Genomic DNA, 24,506 nt, shown 5'->3' on the forward strand with positions numbered 1-24,506 from the left:
AGCCCCTGCTCTGGTCAGTCAGGGAACAGAAAACTACTCATCCAGTGACCAGTATATTTGCCCTCTACCAGACTCCTGTACCCTACTGGTCTGGGTCTGTCACAATACACATATATGTGTATAAAATTCAGAAAGCAACTTCACGGTTCTTTATTCCATTTTCCTCCCCCTAACTTCTGATCTCTGAAGTCTTTTAAAATAGTGTTAACATTGGTATCTTTTTCTTGTTTTGGAACTTTATGGGATAAGATAGATCGCAATCTGAACACCTAAAAGAAGTTTCTGATAAATTAGAAGAACCCACAATCTCTGTAAATGCCAGAAACTGGCAGCAGGACCTTTTGCATCAGAATCCTGCTAGAAACGTGATGAGAAAGATGTCCATTCAAGTTCTGCTGCCTGTGAAGTCTTTTTAGAAGAACAAAACAGGCACTGTCAGCCATCACTCAGAACATGCAGAGGGCTGGGAAAGCGGGTTTATCAGGAAACTAGGCTAAAGTGTAGTTTCCATTGCAAGAGAAGTGGCACAATAATCTGTAGCCAGAATCCATGTGCAGAACCTTGTTTGACTGCACTCCATCACTGAGCCCACAGTTTATTGTGATGTCATAGAGTGGTGAGATTAACATGAACATCCTCTAGCGCAGCAGCAGGAGAATAGAGAGGAAGATAAGAAGGTAGGGTGACCAGATGTCCCAATATTTACCTGTTTGTCCTGCGTTCCGACCAATGTTCAGTCGGAACACGAATTGTCCCGATATTTTGCCCTCTGGTGCACAGGTGGAGGGGGCTCGCGCCCCCCCGCCCCAACTTCACCCTGGTCCCGCCCCAATTTCGCCCTTCCCTCCCCCATTGGATCCCTCCCAATCTCTGCCCTGGCTGCTCCCCCAGCCCTCCCCCCTCACTGCACTATTGGATGCCTCCTCAAATCCCTGCCCTGGCCCCATCTCTTCTCCAACCACGCCGCATTCCTCCTCCTCACCCCTCTAGCCCAGGCTTGCATGAATCAGCTGTATGGCAGCGCAAGCGCTGGAGGGAGTGGGGAGAAACAGGCTGCGGCAGCCAGCTCAGGGGAGGTGGAGGCAGAGCGAAGGCAAGCTGGTGCAGGGGGACGGGGCATAGAGCTGCCAGGGGTGCTCATCCCCACCAATTTTTCCTATGCTCCGGCGGCTCTTAGGTTTTTGGGGTTTTTTTGCTTTTGTTTTTGTTTTTTCTCCACCGCCGGCTCTTGGTGGGTTTTGTTGTTGTTTTTTTGTTGTTGTTGCTCTGTCAGAAAACTCCCTTCCCCCCGCCCCCACGTACCGATATTTCATGTTTATCATCTGGTCACCCTACAAGGAGAGAGGGAGAGGCAGTCGTGACAGTACCTCCCATAAGGCTTTATGGAAATATGCTTAGAATGTGTTCTATGCTACATATGCCATGTAACATATCTCTGTAAAGGTTATGATCTACTGAATGTATTAATCCTATTTGTATGCATGTGTCTTTTGTATTCGAAGTTATGAATGTTATGAATGTTGGCTGTGTACTGGCTTGGTTTCTAAATAATCCATAGTAGTAGAGCAAGGAATGTTGAAATTAAGTACCTAATCAAGAAACGCTTAAAGGACAATGGATCTTGGAATGCTCCAATCCAATAAGAAGTCTACTTGAGGATGTTCAAGGTAGCATGTAAACAATGGATGCTACCTGTAAAAACTGTGAGTCATGCATGGACATGTTACTTGTCCAGGTGACTCCAAAACTCCATCTTGGAGATGGACTTTGCATAGAAGTGAGGAGGGGGTCTCCACTCACAAGAGAAAGTCTATTTAAACCCCTGGGTGACCCCTCCATTTTGTCTTCAGCTGGCTAAAGAGAGGAGCCATCATGAAGAACCCACTAGCTACCACCTGAGCTGGAACAAGAGTATTAATACCTGGGGTGGGGGCGGGGAAACAGCTGTGCATATCTCTCTATCAGTGTTATAGAGGGTGAACAATTTATGAGTTTACCCTGTATAAGCTTTATACAGGGTAAAATGGATTTATTTGGGTTTAGACCCCATTGGAAGTTGGGCATCTGGGTGTTAAAGACAAGAACTCTTTAGTTAGCTGCTTTCAGGTAAACCTGCACATTTTGGGGCAAGTAATTCAGACACTGGGTCTTTGTTGGAGCGGACGGGAGTGTCTCGCTCAGCAAGACAGGGTGCTGGGGTCCCGAGCTGGAAGGGAAGGCAGGGGTAGAAGCAGTCTTGGCACATCAGGTGGCAGCTCCCAAGGGGGTTTCTGTGATCCAACCCGTTTTATTGAGGCTCTTGAGGTGCTTATTTCTAACACAGGACCTGATCTTGTAGTCTTTACTCAGGCAAACTTTTTACTGACTTCAGGGTCAGAGCTCTGATTCGTCATTAGTGGTAAGCTGAAACATACTGCTGAAAGATGTTGAAACAACAAAGATGGTATAACTTCAGGCCTCTCAGGAAAGTAGGGAAAGGTTCTTAGCAGCCTTGGCTACACTGTATGTAAGAGGATGCGAAGCATGTGTCATACCACTAGAGGTCATACATGTCTCAGTGCTGAGGGTAGAAATGGTGCTGTAGCAGTATGAGGAAGGAAAGGGGAACAATGTATTACAAAATAAGTCTGTGGATTGAACTTTGGTTCCTATATCCTTATTTGTTCTGGATGGGTGCAGGTTTTATAGTTTGCTCTGCACATTGAAATTGTACCATAAACATCAGTGAGGATTAAAGAAATAGGAATGTGATCCAAATGAACAAGTAAATATGCTCACGAAACAAATGCTTTTAGTTTCCTGAAAGTCAGAGTACATGATGAGCCTGAGGAAAAAGTAATTTCATAAACCAACCAAGAATGAACTCAGTTGAACTGAAGACAACCTTGAGATAGCAGCGACTGATTAACTATGTCATGCAGCTGTTCATCAAATTTGCCTCAGACTATGTTAAAGCTTGCATATACACCTCTACCCCGATATAACGCTGTCCTCCAGAGCCAAAAAATCTTACCACATTATAGGTGAAGCCACATTATATCGAACTTGCTTTGATCCACTGGAGTGCGCAGCCCCACCCATCGAGAACTGCTTTACTGCGTTATATCCGAATTCATGTTATATCAGATTGTGTTATATCGGGGTAGAGATGTAATAGAATTCTAATTTACGTGAGTTCTTCTAGAAGAGAAGGAAAGTTTACATTAGTAAGCCAAACTTTCCTTAATCTAGCAGTGCCAGTAATGGAAATATGATATTTCCATTCACCAAGGAAGCCATGTAAGGAGAGGGGAGAATATTCAATAATTAAAAAAGATAACCACATGAGAAGCTCAACTTAAAACGTAATAAGGAATAGCAAACAAAATTCCAAGCAGGGTAGGAGAAAAAAATTAAATGAGCATTTCCTTAATAAGAAATTGTAGACAGGAGAAAAATTGCAAAACCAAGTGATAAACTGTATTTATTTTACACCTATCACTTCCTTCCTTTAACTATCTCTACTAATTATTTTCAAAAACCTCTACAACAGCTTCAGATAGGTTCTGTGTTACAATAAAAAGACTCTGCCACTAAAATGTTAACTCCTTTTCCTCTTAATGTGGAATGTCACTCAAATTATCCTGGTCTGAAATATTTAGTCCTGTTTCAGTAACATTGATATCTCATGACTCACCAGGGCTAGAAACAGCTACTTTACCCCAAAAGGGACCTGTAAAATATCTTAGGCACAAACTTGTCAGTACTTACATACTTGGCTTAACTTTAAGAACATGAGTAGTCCTATATGAAGTCAATAAGATTACTTGTATGCTTTAAGTTAAGCAAGTGTTGAAGTATTTGCAGGATCAGGGCCTAACCATTGTATCAACATAAGAATGGCCGTACTGAGTCAGACCAAAGGTCCATCCAGCCCAGTATCCTGTCTACTGACAGTGGCCAATGCCAGGTGCCCCAGAGGGACTGAACCTAACAGGTAATGATCAAGTGATCATCATCTCTCCTGCCATCCATCACCACCCTCTGACAAACAGAGGCTAGGGACACCATTCCTTACCCACCCTGGCTAATAGCCATTAGTGGACTGATCCTCCATGAATTTATCCAGTTCTCTTTTAAACCCTGTTACAGTCCTAGCCTTCACAACGTCCTCAGGCAAGGAGTTCCACAGGTTGACTGTGTGCTGTGTGAAGAAGAACTTCCTTTTATCTGTTTTAAACCTGCTGCCATTAATTTCATTCGGTGGCCCCTAGTTCTTATATTATGGGAACAAGTAAATAACTTTTCTTTATTCACTTTTTCCACATCACTCATGATTTTATATACCTCTATCATATCCCCCCTTAGTCTCCTCTTTTCCAAGCTGAAAAGTCCTAGCCTCTTTACTCTCTCAATCATATGGGACCTGTTCTAAACCCCTAATCATTTTAGATGCCCTTCTCTGAACCTTTTCTAATGCCAGTATATCTTTTCTGAGATGAGGAGACCACTTGTACGCAGTATTCAAGATGTGGTCATATCATGGATTTATATAAGGGTAATAAGATAATATCTGTTTTATTCTCGATCCCCTTTTTAATGATTCCTAACATCCTGTTTGCTTTTTTGACTGCCGCTGCATGCTGTGTGGACGTCGTCAGAGAACTATCCACGATGACTCCAAGATCTTTTTCCTGATTAGTTGTAGCTAAATTAGCCCACATCATATTGTATGTATAGTTGGGATTATTTTTCCCAATGTGCATTACTTTACATTTATCCACATTAAATTTCATTTGCCATTTTGTTGCCCAATCACTTAGTTTTGTGAGATCTTTTTGAAGTTCTTCACAGTCTGCTTTGGTCTTAACTATCTTAAGCAGTTTAGTATCATCTGCAAACTTTGCCACCTCATTGTTTACCCCTTTCTGCAGATCATTTATGAATAAGGTGAATAGGATTGGTCTTAGGACTGACCCTTGGGGAACACTACTAGTAACTCAACATGGAGGCATTAGTGTTTTTATAAGAACCTTAAATTTATATTGTCTGATATTTGTGCAGTCAAATTTGCAATTTTAACACTGTATTAATATAGCATTTTGTGGTTAGTTCCTTATTTTGTTTTTCTATAAAGGAAAAAAAAACATAGCTGAAGCACTGAGATTTTGCAACTGTTTTTGTGCTGTTCCACTCAATCTCTGAAGATGCACAAAAACTTGCTATAGCACTGTACACTAGTGCACTTTTTTTGTGTGCAACTCCACACTGCCATGAAGTTAGTAAAACTGCTAAAGAAGCAGGTGCAAATGTCATTTTAATTGCTTTATAACATCACAATTTCAAAAATATTTTTGATGCTGAGAATTAGTTTCCAACAGAGAAGCTGTGTTTTGATTCGGTACTGCTCTTAAGGACTTTGAGGACTGTAAGATCCAAAGTTCACCTTCCTCGAAGAATTGGGCATAGACCACTGCCACAGTTAAGATACAGACTTCAGTGAACAATGGTCTGATACATTATGGGAAATTACTGAGAATTTTTCTTCTCATTTGTGTACACTCCATTTTAAACTAATAATGTGAAAGAGTCCAAAGATATATCCTGATCCTGTAATCACTTAAACAAATGAGTAACTTTATCCATGTGAGGAGTCCCACTGAGTTCAACCAATGCGTACACATACTGTATATAGCAAATAAAATGGACTTGGAGTTAGAAATCATAAACTGTGAGTTCAGAAAAAAAGGCATTTTCTACACAAAGTGCTCAGAAAAATATGTTTATTCAAAACAGTGTAACAGAGCTTTCAATTGAATAAGAATAATACAGGGCTATGGTACCTAGCTTTTTTCTGTGTAATTTCCTTATTTGGTTTTATTCTTCTTTACCTGTTTCTGCCTCCTCTGATTCCTTTGATTCCTCCTCCTTCTCCTCTAAACTAGTATTTACTGTTGGGAGAAAAACATGAAATCTGGGGTACATTTAATAAAACAATAGTGCTTAATAGTGCTTGAAATCTTTTTAATTCATTCATTCATTGTAGTAATACTTTATCCTGGAAAATATAGTGCAGGCTCCTTACATATACTGTCCAGTTCGTTATTAGGAGTGGGCCTAAGTGGAGTGCTTTAGAAAATCTCACTCTTTTTAGAAGATAGGCATATATAGGGTATAATAAAATCCCAAACTGCTTTAAATTTACAGTCCACTTACTGTATTCACATTACCAAAGGAAAGACCCTATGGTAAACGAATGAGGACATAAATATTTAACCCATACTCATAGCCCTAGGTTCATCAACAGAATGCTGCAGGACTTAAATGGACTGATTCCGTTCATTACAAAAAATACTAATTACTGAGGTGTGGGCTGCTCAATTAATATTTCATTATTGGAGAACATTATTAGAGAACAATAAAGTACTAATGAGGCCTAAACATTACAAGTACATTCAGCATCATCACATTCTGTATATTAGGGGCCAAATTCTTCATGGACATAACTCTGCTGAAATCAAAGAACTTAGCTCTGTGTGTTTAGTGTATGTTTCAGCATATTTTCAAGCCATTTAATTGTTTTCCTGGCTCCTGTTGTCAGTTTTGCACTTTACCTTAACATGAAATGGATTGATGAAAAACTGAGAATCAAACACTTGATGGTTTGAAACATCAGAATAAAAGTTTACAATTCTGGATATGTTTTAATATATGCAGTCCATATTTTAAATAGGTAGAGATTTACTCATAAAATATGGCTTAACACAGGCCTCATTTTACAATACCTTCTAATAATTGTGATAAATAATTTGAAATATTTTTTAAAAAATACTGAAAATTCAGAAACTATACTTAAAACATCCAAACATTAAAAAGCAATAACTTCATTTTCAAAACTAGTTTTTCTTTTAATCATTCATTTAGCTTTCTGAATGAGAGTGTGCAAGTGTCACCAACAGGATCAAGCCTCCAAATTCATATGTAGATTTCAAATGTCCAAAGTTCTGGTGTCGGTTAGCTCTGGCGTTCCATTTAGTGTATTACAAAGATCAGACCCATCAATAGTAATGAGATTTCTTTCTTCAGAACAAAGCTTTGCGTGACAAGTGATACAGTTTGAAGTCCTGTATGTCAGTTTCACTTTCTAACTAAACAAATTTTACATTAATATAAAAGGTTTGTTTCATTATCTCTTAGGGCGTTTTGGTTCTGTTTTGTTTTTTCATTCCAGTGAGGAGAACATTCCTCTCATTGGGGGTGGGGTGGGGAGCTTCACTCTGAGGGGCTAAATTTTGTGAGGCATGTCAGCCTGGCCTCTAATTTTTGTACACACAAGTTTCAAATCTCCACTATGTGCAAACAATAATGCACATAAACTTGAATGTATAAATTAAAAGCCACCTTGTGAAGATTTGGACCCTTATGAAAAACAAGAGTTTACTATCTTTTCAGAACGATAATGTGCCCCCACACAGTAACACATTTTCAGCTAGTTGACATGCACCATTTTAGATGGCCAACTATAATCACTCATTCCTCTCTTTCTTCCTCACCCTGATCCACTTGATCTTCTTTGCCCCCTTCCTCCTCTTCTTCTCCCTCCTTAGATGGGAACAGATCTTCAGTGGGCTCTGTAGCTTCAGCAGGAGGTTCCTCAATCTCAACAGGTTCCTCAGCAACAGGTTCCTCAGCAACTGAAAGGGGAGAAAAGGAGATATATGTCAACCTATAAGGGGGAAGAAGAACTTTATAGAACTGTTCATTGCCATTATTTTTATTCTTAAGTAACAGCTAACATCTTAGGCCCAATCCTGTAGCCTTGGCTCATGTGAGTAATCCCACTGACTTCATGGGGAATGCTTATAGACGGGTTGCAGTATCAAGCCGTGAATCAGATTATAATAATTTCTCTAATGTTACAGGCTTCCCAGGACAGTTGTCTCTGTTACTAACACCACATTATATCAAATGGAAGTATACTCAGCATGCATTCTGCTGCATATGAATGTGCTGCAATAAGATGAACCTTCACACTTTTACTTGTCGCTAATATCCAGCATCTTGTAAGCTGACAAAAAGTACAACTCTATTATAACATATGCAAATTAATGAGGCAGAAACAGTTTGGGGAATTTTGGGGGGAAGGAGTTTCCAACAGTTCATCAGGACAAACCTGCAGTTTCTGGCATCTTTTCTGCAGCTGGAGGCTCTTCAAGAGGTGGTGGTTTTTCAACCCCCGGCGTCCACAGAGTTAATTTAGTAATATTTTTTGCTTTCCATTTTGGAATAATTGACTGAGATTCCTCTTCTTCCTCTTCTTCCCCTTTATCCTAAAAAACAAACAAACATAAAAAATCTAGCATCACAATTGGGAATGTGAAGGTAATGACTATGAGCCTGTTTGCATGTATTGAAATCTCTTTTTACCCTGAGTTTGAAATGGTAACAATACAGCCCTTTACAGTATGGTGCCAATATGAAACAACAACTGAACAACATTAACAGTCACAAACTTTAGAAGAGAGAGAAAACCATTCTAAGCTAGAAAACTTGGAGGCAGTCAGTCAGTTATAATGTTGGTCTCAAAATTAAAGAAAAAAATGCTAGTTTCCTTTCTTTCTTATGCTTAGATTCAGGCAACAAAGAGCCTTCTTCTTTAATCATTCTGCAACTCTCAGAAGGGCTGGGTCTAACGGCAGTACCTACAGACACTGGGGTGTTCCATTTCCCCAGTGCCACAAAAGGGATGAAAAGGAGAGAAGGCAGGCTCATTATCTGCCTCCTTTCCACATCAACCTACACCATAGGTCTGGCACATAGGTAGCTCACGGAGGCATTCTGCACCCCAGAGGGAGAATGCATCCTGCTTCTTCCAGTGGGGTTATATAGCTCTTTGCCCCAACCCCTTTCAGAAACAGAGAAGAAAGAGTGCATACAATACAAAATTGCTCTCTGCTTCACAAGGCTGTGCCGCCTGCGCTCAGGTAAGACCCATGGAACTTATGAAGAATGTAGTATTGTACATGAGCTTTTGTGCTCTCAATATCAGCCCTTCTGCCACTTTCTTTACAAATAAGAATGATTTATTTTATACAAAAGTGGGAGAGTTTAAATTATAGACTAGCTAGCTGTATTGAAAGCTAACTTTTCTTAAACTAATTTTATTTGAAAATGAGTCGTGTACTACAACTATTTCAACTACAGCAAACAAGCAAAGTTTGGACTGTTTATTCTCATTGCTATAATGCTTGGTACGTATGTGGTCAGCTAGCCCTCCTCACTGCTTGCACCACTCTGGCTACATTGCTTGATTAGAGAGCTAGCATGGGAATGTCTACCTCAGCTAGAACTGTAATACTCCATTATAGTAATGAGTATTATTTAGTGTGACCTACAGTAAATAATAATCATAGGATTCACTTGAGAGTAATTGCTATAGTTAAGGGCTAAGACTGTCAAAAGTGAGTGCTTAAAGTTAGGCTTCTAAGTTCACATTTAGACACCTTCGTAAATGGCCTAATTTTCAAAAGTATCAAGCATCCATCAGCTCCTGCTGAAGTCAGAGGGAGCTGCTGCGTGCTCAGCTCTTGTAAAAGTCCGGCTACTTATATTCAGGTATCCAAATATGGAGTTAATTGCCTAATTTTAGGTGCCCATTTTGCAAAGGTAAAATGTCCTCAGGCAACACCTCCGACAATGAACCTCTTCACTTTCCAAATATAGTTCAGGTTCTTACAGGCCATAACTGAGTCCTAATTTTTAATGCATCTCAATCAGCACCAGTTAGATTTAAGAACTGAGGGTATGTCTACACTGGAGCTGGAGGTATATTTCCTAGCTCAGACAGACATATCTGTGCTAGCTCTGATCAAGCTAGCATGCTAAAAATAGTGTAGCCACAGAGGTACGAGTGGCAGCAGGGGAGCCAACCAAACACAATCACCTCTGAAATGCTTGGTACGTATGTGGGCAGCTAGCCCTCCTGACTGCTTGCACCACTCTGGCTACACTGCTTGATCGGAGAGCTAGCATGGAATGTCTACCTCAGCTAAAAATTACAGTCCCAGCTCCAGTATAGACATATACCTAAGGGGAAAATCTTAGCACACACAAAGTACCAGGCCAGATGCTGGGAAGATGCAGGGGGAGTGGGAAAGGGGGAGATACTTTCCTCCTCTCCTCCCAGACACAATGACCAGCTGTGAAGCCACTGTCTGCAAGAGCCCTGAGTTCTCCCAACATGGACTTCTAGCAGCAGAGACGCTGGCTTTGGCACACCCACCACCACACAGTGTTCTTTAGGGATCTGATGTGGAGTTGCAAGTTGTTCCCTTTTTATAGAAATCTGAGAGCACTGGCCTAAAGAAATTGATATTGCTCATACTTCTTGGGTGGCTGAAGGTTTCATCATGTCATACACATAAATCTTCCATTATAACCATATACACTTCCCCATATCTTACTGCTTACAAATATACTTGGGATGAATGTTATCTTTCCTAGTGCTTTGTCTAACAATAGCTAAACCAGGGGTAGGCAACCTGCGGCACGCAAGCTGATTTTCAGTGGCACACTGCCCGGGTCCTGGCCACCAGTCCGGGGGGCTCTGCATTTTAATTTAATTTTAAATGAAGCTTCTTAAACATTTTGAAAACATTACTTACTTTACATACAACAATAGATTAGTAATATATTATAGACTTATAGAAAGAGACCTTCTAAAAATGTTGAAATGTGTTACTGGCACACAAAACCTTAAATTAGAGTGAATAAATGAAGACTCGGTACACCACTTCCGAAAGGTTGCTGACCCCTGATCTAAACATTTCAAAATGTAATTGCAGTATTTTTACAGAAAAAGAGGAAAGCATTTTTCATTTAAGGAGGGAAATACAGTTTGATTAAAAAATAAAAGTAAAACAAAGCCAAAGCATATGTTTTACATCTTAGTAGCTGTTTACCAAAACATGCAATAAAATAGAAATAATAATCATTTCAGTTATAAAATGCTTCATATTTTTAAGGTCTTAACAAACAAAAACAACTGGAGTTAAATTTTACAGGTAAAGCAAAAGTTTCCCATTCAAACTGATATTATGAAGGGATACTGTTTCCCACGCTCCTTTTTTTGTGTTTTGTTACATGCAGGTTAACCACGCAGCAGAAACACTTCATGCAAACCCAGAGAGCACCTCTGTTACAGTAGGCTGCATGAAGATAAAGCGTTTAGTGGTGTGTGGGTTCCCATACACTGGAAGAGAAGGCAGGTTTTTGCTGCCCTTTCTCTTGTCCATGGGTTGGATTAGCTGAGCAAATCAATGAAAAAGAAGAAATAAATGTGCACTAGATTGACACGTTAACTGTAGAAAGATGGAAAAATGAGGAAGACCCTTTTTGAAAAAAGAAAGATTACAAATCGCCCAAAGCTTTCATTTAGGTGAGACTATATTTGAAATAATTGTTTCACTGGACGTTTTGAAATAGCATGTAATAGACTAAGATCTGGCATGTCAGGCAATATAGAAAAAGAGCAAGTTCTGAACTAAATGCAGCATGTTTGTTATCTTGAAATCAAAATACTAAGCTAAAAATATATTTGTAATAACAGCTAGGCATTATTATTTTTATTATATAACTAGAGTATGTAGGTCAGATAGTAAGAAACAGGTCTGAAAACCCACACTCAAAAGCAAGAAGAAAAATCATTCCCTAATACTATTCACCCACAGCTCTTATTGAAATCAATGGGAGTTGTGGGTACTTAGTTCCTCATAGGATCAGGACAATAATAGACCACATTTGAAAAAGTAGTTTCAATTGTGGCTCTAAATTTGCACCTGTAATTTTTCACTAAATTTTAGAATTACTTAGTACTATATTTTTTATTTTCCAGTCTTCTGTAATGGAGTGCTAAAATATATTATACTGTTCAGCCACTAAGGGGCATGGTGTGTAAAATATCTTATTTAAACGAACCTCAACTATACGGAACACAGCATTAAGAGATCTTATGATGACCACATCTGGTATATATAAGCAAGCTTTGAAGCCAGTCCATATCTGGTACAGGGACATGACATCTTCAAAATAAAGGCCAAAGTCAATCAAAACTCTGCCTGGCTTTTTGTATTGCAGAAGGCTAGCACATTTCAGTGAAAGCAGGATCATACCTCAAATCAATGGCAAAACTTCTAGTGTTTGCAATGGGAGCAGCAATGGGGCCTTCATGTGTCTGGCCTTGCACAGCACAGTAGCCAGACAAGTTATTTTTATTTACTCTGGTGCTTAGAAAAGCACATTCTAAAGCTGTTGGACTTTTTAAATATACAGTACCTGTAATGAGCTAGGCAGACTACGTTTGAATAGGCTGACCTGACTTGCTGAGTTTTCTAACATTTGGTATAGTCTGTATTATATTATTTACCTGATCTAAATGTGTGTATTCACCATGCTGTTCACACCCAATATCGAAGACATACTTTCCACGACCTATCGGCTGTACACAGAGAAATAAAAAGTTAGCAAGACTTTAAAGCTAGAAAACTTTGAAGGAGTAAATGAAAAATACAGATGATCACTTAACACTGTACTATGTAATTTACACAATGTTAAATAAAAATGAGAAAAGTAAACTTTGGAGAAACTTTGCATCATAGATTCATTTATATCTGTTACATTTATGGTTCAGAGAATACTGTGCAAAATGGGAAACCTAGTTTAATTTTTCAATGTAAAGAATGCATACCAGAACAACAACATGCGTTATTTTTTCAAATTCAAATAGCATTTTCCAACATACTTACATTTCCATTCACAAACTTGCCCTGGTATCTGTGGTTTAGATGAATAAGTTCAGCTGCTCCTTCCTGCTGCCCATTTACCCAGCCACCAACATATTTAGAGCCAGTCTCTGCATAGAGGTATGTACCTTGCCCATGCCTGAGAGGCAAATAATAATTGTACTCTATATTACTGTAAATTAAAAGAGCAGGATTTCTTTGCAATTTTAATTCATTAAACATATGATTAAAACAAATGCCACATTAATCCATATTTCCAACCCAAAGAATATCTTCATACATTCATGCTCATCTGCCTGATGTGTTTGGCTCTATTGAAATCAGCTGATGTCTTACTGCAGGCTTTCCTCCCATTCCAAACTGGATTTAGTTGCCAAGGCCCTCCCACAGCTCTCTCTTTCAAAAGGACAACTACAACTCTGAAAACAACATTTTTTAAACTTCATCAAGAAACTTGAAAGTTCACTGTAATAATGAAACAAACCTATAGTGGTTAAGCCATTCTCCAGTGTAGGTGTCTCCATTCACGTAGTAGTAAACTCCATTGCCATGTCTTTGGTCTCCCACCCATTCTCCTGCAACGGATGTGACAAAAATAGAGTGAGATGTGATCAATTTAACTGGTCATAGAAGTCAGCCTTTACAATGATCATCTAGACATTTAGTCAACTTTTTATGTGAATGAATATACAGTATTAGAAAATGAACATGTAAACTCAAGACAATGTAAATTCTGTAACTGAATTCAATGAGAGCAGAAGCAAGCTCTACCTCAGTAATCTTCAACTTCTGTGTGAACAGTAAAGATAGCTTATTAGGCTTGTATATCAGTGTAGTCTCTTCACACTCCACAGTAAATTAAATTAGAAAAGTACTGGTATTCCCTGACATAAAGCAGGCCACCATTTGTCACTATATCATTATTGATATTACTAGTACAGTATTTCTAACTGATGGAAAGATTTGACTTGTCAGGAGAAAAGCCATGAGCATGCACAGATTCAGAGGATAAACTATTCTCTTATTGAGAATCAGTAGGGCTTCAGGCTTCTAGAAAGGGCAGGGAGAATGTTCTGGACCATAAAACTAATCAGTGCAAAACAGCATCTACTTGGCCAGTTGAGAGCTAGAGAATTAGAATTAGCCAGCTGTAGTCTAATGCCACTTTGGAGCAGTCTGAGAACTAAAGGTTTTGGGGGGAGGGGGGACTGATTGCAGTCAGATCTGTGTTCTTGGGGAACTAGGGCACAGTATCCAGCCTGACTGACTCATGAAAGATACCCACCCCCACCAGCCTCTGCTTAAATCAAAACTCATCAGAGAAAAGACTTGCAGAGCGCAATGAAGGGTGGATGGGAGACACACCTAGACCCGTCCTGACAAGGGTGACAAGATTAAGACATCTCCATTAGCATACAGAATGAAAAACAGACAACTCCCTTAGCCTCATCTGCATAAAAGATGGGACAGAGAAACATCTCAATTTGCATACAGAATGGAGAACAGAAAATTGCACTGAACTCTGGGACCAGAAAAGCAGGGACACGCTGCATCATGGGAATCTCTGCTCCAGATGTTAATGAACCTATGCCTGCACACACCCAGCTCAGCAATTATCAGACCAATTCTAGTAATGAATCCTTGATTAACATCCAAAATACTAAAGCAGACTTGTTGCATTGTGAGCTCCCTGGAATAAAACACCACCCATAGCCAAGAGTAATCCACTCCTATTGTCTAGCCTAAAGAAAACCCTTGAGTCACCAGTTTACTCATAAACAAATCTGATGTTCTCCCTTGAACCATTATATTTTCTCTATACTAATCCCTACTCACCCTCCAGTAAGTGTTCTGATGCTTAGATCCAAACTATGCATCAGCTCCACTGGGACTCCATCTTCTCTTGACTGATCGTGCTGGGGGCTCTGCCTGCCTAAAGCACTCAAGACCCTGAGCTACCACTATCACCTGGGAACCCCAACCCTTCAAGCCTCGTGGAGTGGGTGAGATCCCCCTCTTTCTCTCTTTTTTTCCTTTCTACCTTAGGTATTAAGCTTTAATAATGTATGTTATGTTGGCTTAGGCTCTCCTTGTGTACTTATCACTATTATTCAATAAATAACTTTTATGGTTAAGCTGGTTGCTTCTCTCTCTTGCTAAACTTTACTCTTTTGTGTTTTTAGCTTCCCTCATTCACTCTACAGCAATGCTTCTTTTATCTAAGCTAAAGATCCCCACAGCACCCAAAATACTGTGGGGTTTGCTCATCAAATAGGTTACTGCCAGTACAATTCTGATGTAAGAGTGTGGACAGGGATATGCTGAATCTGGGACACATAAGGGTGACAGCTTAAAAGTACAGCTTGACCCAGTCCATGGAGCCCACGGGCATTTAAGGGGAGGCAGTTTAAAAGTGCTGCTTCATCCAACCAGTTCTGGGGCTGGAAAAACTCAGCCCTAGGGAACCTAGGTCCTGCAGGATAGCTCCATTGGGAGGAGATTTGCAGAAGGGAGAAGTAGAGCTCCAAATAAAAACACAAGTAACACAAGCAATGTATTAATAGAATTATAGAAACCCCCCTCCCCACCACCCCAAAAAAATAACCTGAATAAATAAGCATATCCCAAAGTAACGGGGAAATCTGGTAACAGGACACAGTGTAGAGCTGACAATATATAGCCATGTATGACAGATTACAGCATAACTCTTTAGTCTTGAAGCTGGATATCCATGCGTGCATTACTTTACTTTTAGGTGTGATGGAAGAAGAAAGGCCTATCAGCAGTGTTCTCACTAGTGAGGTGGTTCTGCACCTCCGTTCAGCTATTGTGCTCTTGGTTACTCATGACTGAAAGATTACTTGCTATCAGATGAATGTTTCTGCACATACAGAATTTCCATATGCTGACTGTCTCTGCCCCAAATGCTCTTTATCTTGTGTTCTCTTGTTGGTTTAGGTAAAATGAAATAATTTTGTTGACTGAACTATGCAATGTCATCTTAATTGATGATTTAAAGAACAGGATGAGAAGGTGTATTTAAAGTCACAGACCTAGCCACAAGGCTGCTCTAATTTATGTTAACTAGACCGTCCCTAGGGACTATTCTGCCAGTCAAGTATCAGTGGAACACACTCCACCTTTTCAATCATGCCTTGCCTTCAGGAAATTTCCAACATGCTACCACACAGGAGGAATCCTCAGATTCCCCTTTAAAATAGTTGAAAGGTCACTTGTTTTCTGCTCTGGCCATGTCGTCATACAGCAGGCCATACAGGTCCTCAGTCTAATCAGCACTGTGTCACACTCGTCCCTTCTCTTGTCTCCCTCCTTTCCTCATTCTGACCCCTTTGTTCTGCCTCTCATCCTCTTTTCTCTCTTCCCTGTGGCAGGCTCTCAGCCTCTTCCCTTACTTGGTTGGGCTCCAATCACTTTTTCCCCTCCTCACTCTCTGCCCCTCTCTACACAAACTTACATAGTTGTCTGCTATTTCTTTTACTCCTAACACATTCTTCCATTTATTCTCACCTAGTATCATGCTTACATACATACCTTTATTTACATTAGAGTGGACAGTGCAAGCTGCGTAACTTGTGGTCCTCACTTCCCACACCATAAATTTTACAGTGTCCTATAGTTTTATTTTGTAGTGTGGGATATGTATTTGGTTATGTCAAGGGACCCTTCCTCCAAAATCTAAAAGTGGACCTTAGGGTATGTACCAGTAGATTAGAACTAATTTGCCAAAGCCTGGCATCACTTATTCAGGGGCCTAACACTGAAGGGAGGAAGTTCCTGTATCTTGAACATAGGCTTTCTCTCCCCAAAATATTAATTTAGTCATTGATTTAGATAATGGCATAGAAAGTACACTTATAAAGTTTGCAGACAAACTGGAGAAATGGTCTGAAGTAAATAGGATGAAATTCAATAAGGACAAATGCAAAGTATTCCATTTAGGAAGGAACAATCAGTTGCACACATACAAAATGGAAATGATTGCCTAGGAAGGAGTACCGTGCAAAGGGATCTGGGGGTCATAGTGGACCACAAGCTAAATATGAGTCAACAGTGTAACACTGTTGCAAGAAAAGCAAACATCATTCTGGGATGTGTTAGCAGGAGTGTTGTAAGCAAGACATGAGAAGTAATACTTCCCGCTCTACTCCACGCTGATTAGGCCTCAACTGGAGTACTGTGTCCGGTTCTGGGTGTCATATTTCAGGAAAGATGTGGACAAATTGGAGAGAGTCCAGAGAAGAGCAATGAAAATTATTAAAGGTCTAGAAAACATAATCTATGAGGGAAGACTGAAAAAATAGGGTTTGTTTAGTCTGGAAAAGAAAAGACTGAGAGGGGACATGATAACAGTTTTCAAGTACATAAAAGTTGTTACAAAGAAGAGGGAGAAAAACTGTTTTTCTTAACCTCTGAGGATAGGACAAGCAATGGGTTTAAATTGCAGCAAAGGAGATTTAGGTTGGACATTAAGAAAAACTTCCTAACTGTCAGGCTGGTTAAGCACTGGAATAAATTGCCTAGGAAGGTTCTGGAATCTCCGTCATTGGATGTTTTTAAGAGCAGGTTAAACAAACACCTGTCAGGGATGGTCTAGATAATACTTCGTCCTGCCATGAGTGCAGGGGGCTGGACTAGATGACCTCTCGAGGTCCCTTCCACTTTTATGATTCTTGAAGTTAAATGGGTGTTAGCAAAACCAAATAAAGCAGGGCTTTTGTGATGTCGTGTATGTGCCTCATCTCGATCATGTGAACCAGAATGTAAACATCTTCACTACCCAGAAAAGAGGAAAATCAAGCTTAAAGACTGTCTGAGCTGCCAAACTTAGAGGGAAGTGCTGGTAGCTGTGGCTAGTTAAGCAGTACAGATATCCAAAATGGGAAGAGATCATAGCCTCATTTGTCTTTTTCTTACTCAGGGGACAGGAGGATCTGGGGAACTATTTGGCTGCTTTGTACACAGAACATTATGCTGGAGCCAAGAGACTCTGATCACAGTCAGAACTGAATTTGTTTGTTTCCTCAAACTAGGCCCTGACTGAAGGAAGCTGCTGCCCTGTGTTCTTTGTGGACACTTGGAGTAAGTGGGAGGAAACTACCCTGTGTTTGTTTTGTTTCATTTGCCCTGCAGCCAAAGGTAGCTACTCTGCGCTTGTTTTATTTTAACCTTGCTGAGCGTGGAATATTGTAGCTCTTATTCCTTTTGTGAGACCTATCTTGAGCAGGGCAGCCACCCCTCCCAACCCATTGGGGTGGCTGGTAGTCTTAACTGAAAATTCACTGTACTGATCCTTCAGATTATCACCATTTCACTAGTTCTCCAGTACATATAGTACTCTGGCCTGCACAAGATTCAAATTTCTAACACAGGCCAAACCCCCTACCTTTCAGGCTTTCTTTGCACATCATAAAGCAGCAAAAAAAAGACAGCATAAGGCAAATTATTTTCCTTTTCAGGTCACCTTTAAAATCTGAGACAATTTACACACATCCGATGGAAGAATAGGGTGGGACTATTTCAGAGTGTCTTACACTGTAGTTGAAATAATTTTTTAATAGGTTCTAAAGAACCTAAGCCAAAACCAGTAACTGAGCGTTCTGATTTTCAGATACTGTGCAACAGAAGCTGGGTGCCTCAGAACATCTGGAAATCTGTTCACTCATTCAGGGGCAAAAAATTTGAATGTGGTGCCTAAAATTAAGCACTTAAGTTTAAAAACTTTGTCTTTGGTTCTGATCTCCTCTTTCAAAGCTGATGGGATAGCATACAACATTACTCTATTGAAAAAAATGAATAAAAAAGGCCAACAATCAGATCAACCTCCTGATGTTTTGCAGAGACAGCATTAGTCCTCAAATTAAATGTCATTCTGGAAAGAAACTCTCTGAAGATGGTTAATGAAGCAGCTGGAGTCTGATTTATCTGTTTCCTCATATTTCAGGGAAGATAGTGAAGAGAATCAGACCGAATCAGTCATTCTTAGTATTAAAATGTGGGGAAATATTCTGTATGAGCTTCTGTTTCAGGAGCTGGACTAATGATATTCCACTCTTCTGTTTTATGAGATTCTTTAAGTACAGTATCTTGCTTAAACTGCTGCATTTCCTAGACATTGCTACCATAAAGGAAGAAAGTGCATTCCTAAAATAATCTGTTATTTGTAAAAGATTGTAATGACCCTACAGATTAATCTTGAGAATTCTGTTCAGGGTAAAGATCTAGATCAAGCTAAATCAAATAATTCTGTACAAGAAGCCTAAAAGAGCATCTGTGAATGGAAGGAGAACTGCTGACACATGCTAATTTCAACAGAATGCCATTGATTTCAGTGGAAGTGAGGAGCTTAAATAACGTTGTGGATTGGGCCTATGCAACTTAGTGTTATGGTTGTTGGGTTTTTCTGTGGGGGTTGCTATCATATTAAAGATAGGTGCAGACAGAAAGTAAGGGAGTCACAATGACATCAGTCAATATTTCTTTTCTTAGAGGGGAAAATATAAAACAAAGACTGCACTAGTAAAATATAGTTTGAACTCATTTTCGGAGTATTTTAGCCTCAGAAAGCAAACGATGAGGTACTGCTTAAGTAATTGTTCCTCAGTGAGCAAACAATCCAACGTAGCTTTCCTAGTGCATGAATCAGGCCAAAAGACATTGCCATAAACAAATTAATTTAACTTATGTCTGTGCAAGTCACTTAATTCTTTCTTGCACTTCTGCTGACATCCATTTCTTCTGCACTGCAAGATGCATCAGTGTGAATCTAATCTTCCCAAGCCTTCCAATCTATATTCTGATGAAAGCAGTTCAGTGATGTTCCCTGGCGAATGCTTAATCTCAAGTCAGATATAATGCCTACATTCGGAGGTGGTGCTTCTACTAAGTAGCAGATTTCTTATCTACCTATAATATATAAAGTTTTCTTCTCCTGGATCTCTCACTTTTCCTGAACTGCACACTTATAGAGGTGTACAGAGGAGGGAAAAGACTCTTGCTACTCCAAGAAGTAGAAGCTGCATTAGGATATTTATCATAGTGACTCAAACTGTGGACCACAGAGTATTTATTAGTTGTCCACATAGAAGTAGTGGGTCACTTGGTGTTAACTCACCATATATACCCTGTGGGGGTTACTATCTACCCTATGGGGGTTACTATCATATTGAAGATAGGTGCAGATATATATATGGACTCCTCCCTTGCTGTTGGCAATCTCACCAATAAAAATAAATAAATAAATAAATGTTCTCCCAACAGGTAAAAACTTTTTTTATAGTAAGCTTTACAGGTTGGATTCTTCAGTCTAAGCTCTCTGGCCACAGATTCCCCTTGGAAAATTCTGTGGTAATCTCTGCCAGTGTAGAGTTCTTCCCAGCAGTGCAAGTAGGCTGGTATGCCCAGTACCCCATACCAGCAAGATATTTATAGCTGGTATGGTGTATCAGAAAGACACAGAAGGAGCCAGTGGCCCCATGGCTCTTCTCTGGTGTGGCTGTACTGCCCCCAGCCCCACCCCCTACCCTGCCACTGACCTGCCTCTCCTCTGGCTCCATCTGTACAACAGCAGCCCCGCCAGAGGACAGGATTGGGGAGCCAGGCTGGGGGCAGTACAGCAGCCCAGCCGGAGGACAGGACTGGGGGGCGAGGCTGGGGGTGGTACAGCAGCCACGCCAGAGGAGCCGACCACAAGGGACAATTTTGTGGATCGAAGCAATAATATGCTGCCTGGCTCATTGTTTCCCATAATTCCTCTGAGGCACCTCATCTTCTCAAATATTTACATCTTCATAATTATGTTCAACAACAAAAGATGCACATTTTACCTTCATATTTTGATCCATCTGGATACATAAAAACGCCTTGACCATGTTTTTTGTTGTCAAAGAATTCTCCAATGTAGCGAGCACCATTTTTAAATCTGTAGGTCCCCTGCAATACATTTGGTGTAGATATAGTACTTTGAATTAAAAGGATAATGAAGTGCCTAAACTAATGGAATTGCTGAAACACATGCATGGCTTTCAAAATAATCCTCTATGACAGTGGTTCCCAAACTGGGGTTCGCAAACCCCTGGGGGTTCACAAAATGTTACAGAGGGTTCTCGGGAAAAAATTCCCTAATGGCGGACAGAGCTGTCCCAGCACGGGGCCAGCAACCCAGAGCCCCTGGATTTCCAAGAGCTAAGCAGATCAAAGCAAGCTTATCTTTCACACTTAAGAGATTTAAACCTCAAGACTCCTTATAAGAAATGGAAAGGGAGGTGAATATTTGTTGCTGTTTTTAAAATTAAATAGGCAGCTAGTCTTGTTTTTTAAATTATTATGAAAAACAAGTTTAAGCTTTGTTGTAACGTGCACTGTTTCCTGGACTGCTCAAGACCTGAATGCTTGTGTAGGAGGAACTCTTTGAGTTGGCTTCTTAAATACCTTCATGCTTTTTCCCATCTGATACTCCTTGATGAAACATAGGAGCCTTGTCTTATAACAGGCTTATTCAAAGGGATAAAAGCTACGAAAGGGAGATCTTGGAAGAGTGTTGCCATTTTCATAATGTAATAAAAATACTGTAATGATAAATAATAATAATAAATAGTGTCTAATAAGCATGTTATAAAAACAAATTTTATATTTCCAAGATCACTTTTTTATAATTTGTACTCAGGTAAAGGAGAAAAACCCTGGAAATATTCCTTTTTAAGAGGCAGGTTGCGAGACTTGACATGTTAGTGAAAGGGTTCACAGGTTGTTAAAGTCTGTGAACCACTGCTCTATAATTATCTTACCCGCCCATTTCTCAGACCATTGGCATACTCTCCTTCATATGTATCACCATTGGGTAATCGTGCTCTTCCATGTCCATGTCGTTCACCTGCTGCATTGCGTTCACCTTCATATTCCTATTTAAATGGAATAAGCCATTCAACAGTTAAGAGGCAGGGGTTCTGAGCTGAATCCAATATGAGTACAAAGAGGAAGTCAATTGTTTGTTCTGAACAGCAAATTTTCTTCCTGAGTCCCAGGATGGCACCTGGCCAAGAAATCTATTTGTAACTGTGGTGAGTATCTTGTACCAATGCACCAGATCCTACATGGTACCCAAAGGTGTGTTCTGCCTGCAAACTACTGAAATGTGTTGGGGGCTGGATTCTTGCTGCACAGACTGCAGCAAGTTGAAACAGACACTACATACCACAGTAAAATGGCAGGAATTCACTCAAGTCCTTTTTATCTCTACAACTCCATTAAATGCAGTAGCTTAGCAACTCTTTGAGGCTGAGTATCACTAACGTATATAATCCAAAAGAAAATAGCAACTAATGACATCATTGTATGTGAAAGATTATTTCTTATTTTAAAAACCATTTTGTTTGAGATACACATATCATAGCTTTGAGAATCCCAACATAACAGTGATTTTTTTTTTTGTTTCCTCATACTTTAATAGTACAAATCCAATATCCTGTGTGATCCTAGTCTATGGCTCTGCTCCTATTCTGATTGACATGAGTGGAAGACCTTCTGTTAACTTTGATTAGAGCAGAATTGACCTTTAAAATATGTAAGAGTGAGTAATTACACATTCAGTTCTTTTTGGGGTGACAAAACTAAAGATATGTTGGTGTAATTATGTCTAATGGGTGCGTTTTTATTAATATTCCACATAGTTATGGACTGGGGCTGTGCCAGGTGAAAAAGAGGATTTATAGATTCAGAGGGACCATTATGAGCATCTGGTCTGATCCCCATACAGCACAAGCCATAAAACTTCTCCCAAATAAATCCTAGAGCAGATCTTTTAGAAAAACATCCTATCTAGATTTTAAAATTATCGGGACCCTTTGTAAGGTGTTCCAATGGATATTTACTCTCGCTGCTAAAAATGTATATCTTACTTCCAGTCTGAATTTATCTAGCTACAACTTGCAGCTGCTGGGTCCTGTTATACTTTTCTCTGCTAGACTAAAGAGCCCACTGTTAAGTATTTGTTCCCCAGGAGGATACTGACAGGCTAAAATCAGGCCACCCTTTAACCTTGGTGCACAGACACAACCAGCCCCCCGGCACCTAGATTAACAGTGCAGCCAGGGCCTGGCAATGGCGGGCAGCTCTGGGGTAGCTGGTGCCAGCTCTTCTCCACCAGGCTGCCCCGCTGCACGCGGGCTCTGGAGCGAGGCTCGCCGAGGGCTCCCCGGCACAGCTGGGGGGGGGGGGGGTCAGCTCCGCCGCCAGCCCGCCCGGAGCTGCGGCTCTAAGGGGCGGCTGGGTGAGGCGGGGCCGGGCCGCGTGGGGCGCGGGGCAGGCGCTAGCGGGGGCGAGGGGTGACCCCGGCCCGGGGGCGGGTCGGGGGAGGCAGCGCTGGGCCCCGGAGGAGCGGCGGCCGCGGCCCGCACTGACCCCCAAGTAGTTCTCCGCCTCCTCCTCGAACTCCTCCGAGCCCAGGTCCGACATGGTCCTGCCGGGCCTCGCCGCGTTTCCGTCACCATGGGAACCGCCGGCCCGGGCGGAGGGAGGCGCGCGCCGTCACCTTAGCGACACGCAGAGGCCCCGCCCCCTTGCCGCCCTAGGGCGCGTGCTGCTGTCCCGGGTCCTGGAGCGGGGCGTCCGGCCCAGCCAATAGGCTGCAACGTCGCGCTCCGGCCGGAGAGGGCTCGACGGGAGCGCACAGTGCAGCGCCCAAGGCACAGTCCCGGGCACACGAGGAGCCTGCAGGGGGCGAGGGTCTGGCACAGGGGATACAGGGCAGGGAGGGTAGGGTGACCACTGACCAGATGTCCGGATTCTATAGGGGCAGTCCCAATTTTGGGGTCTTTTCTTATACAGGCGCCTGGAAAGGGTCGGCTCTACCTTTTTTGCCACCCCAAGCAGTGAAGCAAAGAAAAAAAGGGAGGAACACAGCAGTGCCGCTGGAGAAGAAAAATGAAAAGGCTGTCGCTGAACTGCCGCCAAAGAAGAAAAAAAGAAAAAGCTGCTGCTGAAGCGCCACCAAAGAAGAGGGAAAAAAAACAGTCGGAGTGCCAGACGGAGTGCCGCCCCTTCAGATTTGCCGCCCCAGGCACCTGCTTCCTTAGCTGGTGCCTAGACCCGGCCCTGCTCCTATAACCCCCCACCCCCATCCCGATTTTTCATACTTGCTGCCTGGCCACCCTAATACAGGAGGTGATTGTAAGGCACAGAGCAGGACACAAGGCACAGAGCAAGTAGCACCCACTGATGTGAGGAGTGTGTGTAAGTTGTGGGATGATAGATACAATGCAGGGTATGGCATTCACAGGGCACATTCAGCCTGGTGCACATATGGCATAGCGCTGAGCACAAACAAAGGGAATCACTATAGCGTGTGGTTTAGCTTGGCAATGATGGAAGAGGCCTGATGTGCCATGGCTTTATTAGTCCAACAAATATAAGGTACAAGTCAAAATTCCAAATTTCTACACTTCTGAGTGTGTGGCTTGTGTCTGACTCTAAACTTTGCTAGAGTACACCATGTTCAGATTTTCATTTTATGACTACAGTAGAGATCGACTTCAGCTACGCAACTGTAACAAGAGTTTTTGTTTGGACTCATCTCTAGATCAGTGCACAACCAAGGGCACATAATGTATGACCACTGCTTACTTCACAAAGGACAAGTGTGGCAGGCCTTTTTTCCTATTAGAAAATGAAAATGACCACATCCCAATAAATAGAAACCTCCTTCCTCATATC

The 24,506-nt window shown here is 41.2% G+C and overlaps 1 protein-coding gene across 1 annotated transcript; it reads right to left on the reverse strand.

Moving 5' to 3' along the window:
- Nucleotides 1-5,747: 5,747 nt before the first annotated feature.
- RSPH1 (radial spoke head component 1) lies at nucleotides 5,748-23,313 on the reverse strand. Its single transcript, XM_050936712.1, has 9 exons — nucleotides 23,196-23,313; nucleotides 21,584-21,697; nucleotides 20,624-20,729; nucleotides 13,264-13,354; nucleotides 12,783-12,918; nucleotides 12,404-12,475; nucleotides 8,153-8,309; nucleotides 7,533-7,673; nucleotides 5,748-5,930 (listed from the first exon to the last, which is right to left on the reverse strand). Exons 1-9 carry the CDS (start codon nucleotides 23,247-23,249, stop codon nucleotides 5,857-5,859), a joined length of 945 nt encoding a protein of 314 aa, XP_050792669.1. The 5' UTR covers nucleotides 23,250-23,313; the 3' UTR covers nucleotides 5,748-5,856.
- Nucleotides 23,314-24,506: the final 1,193 nt, after the last annotated feature.

Source organism: Gopherus flavomarginatus, chromosome 1, assembly GCF_025201925.1.
Source record: "Gopherus flavomarginatus isolate rGopFla2 chromosome 1, rGopFla2.mat.asm, whole genome shotgun sequence".
NCBI lineage: Eukaryota > Metazoa > Chordata > Testudines > Testudinidae > Gopherus > Gopherus flavomarginatus.

Excerpts from the sequence above, each read along its gene's own strand:
- RSPH1 (XM_050936712.1), bottom strand. The coding sequence starts at position 23,249 with ATGTCGGACCTGGGCTCGGAGGAGTTCGAGGAGGAGGCGGAGAACTAC. Across the intron at positions 21,698-23,195 it reads AGGCGGAGAACTACTTGGGG|GAATATGAAGGTGAACGCAA; the intron begins GTCAGTGCGGGC and ends CCATTTAAATAG. Across the intron at positions 12,919-13,263 it reads GAATGGCTTAACCACTATAG|GCATGGGCAAGGTACATACC; the intron begins GTTTGTTTCATT and ends TTTGCCTCTCAG.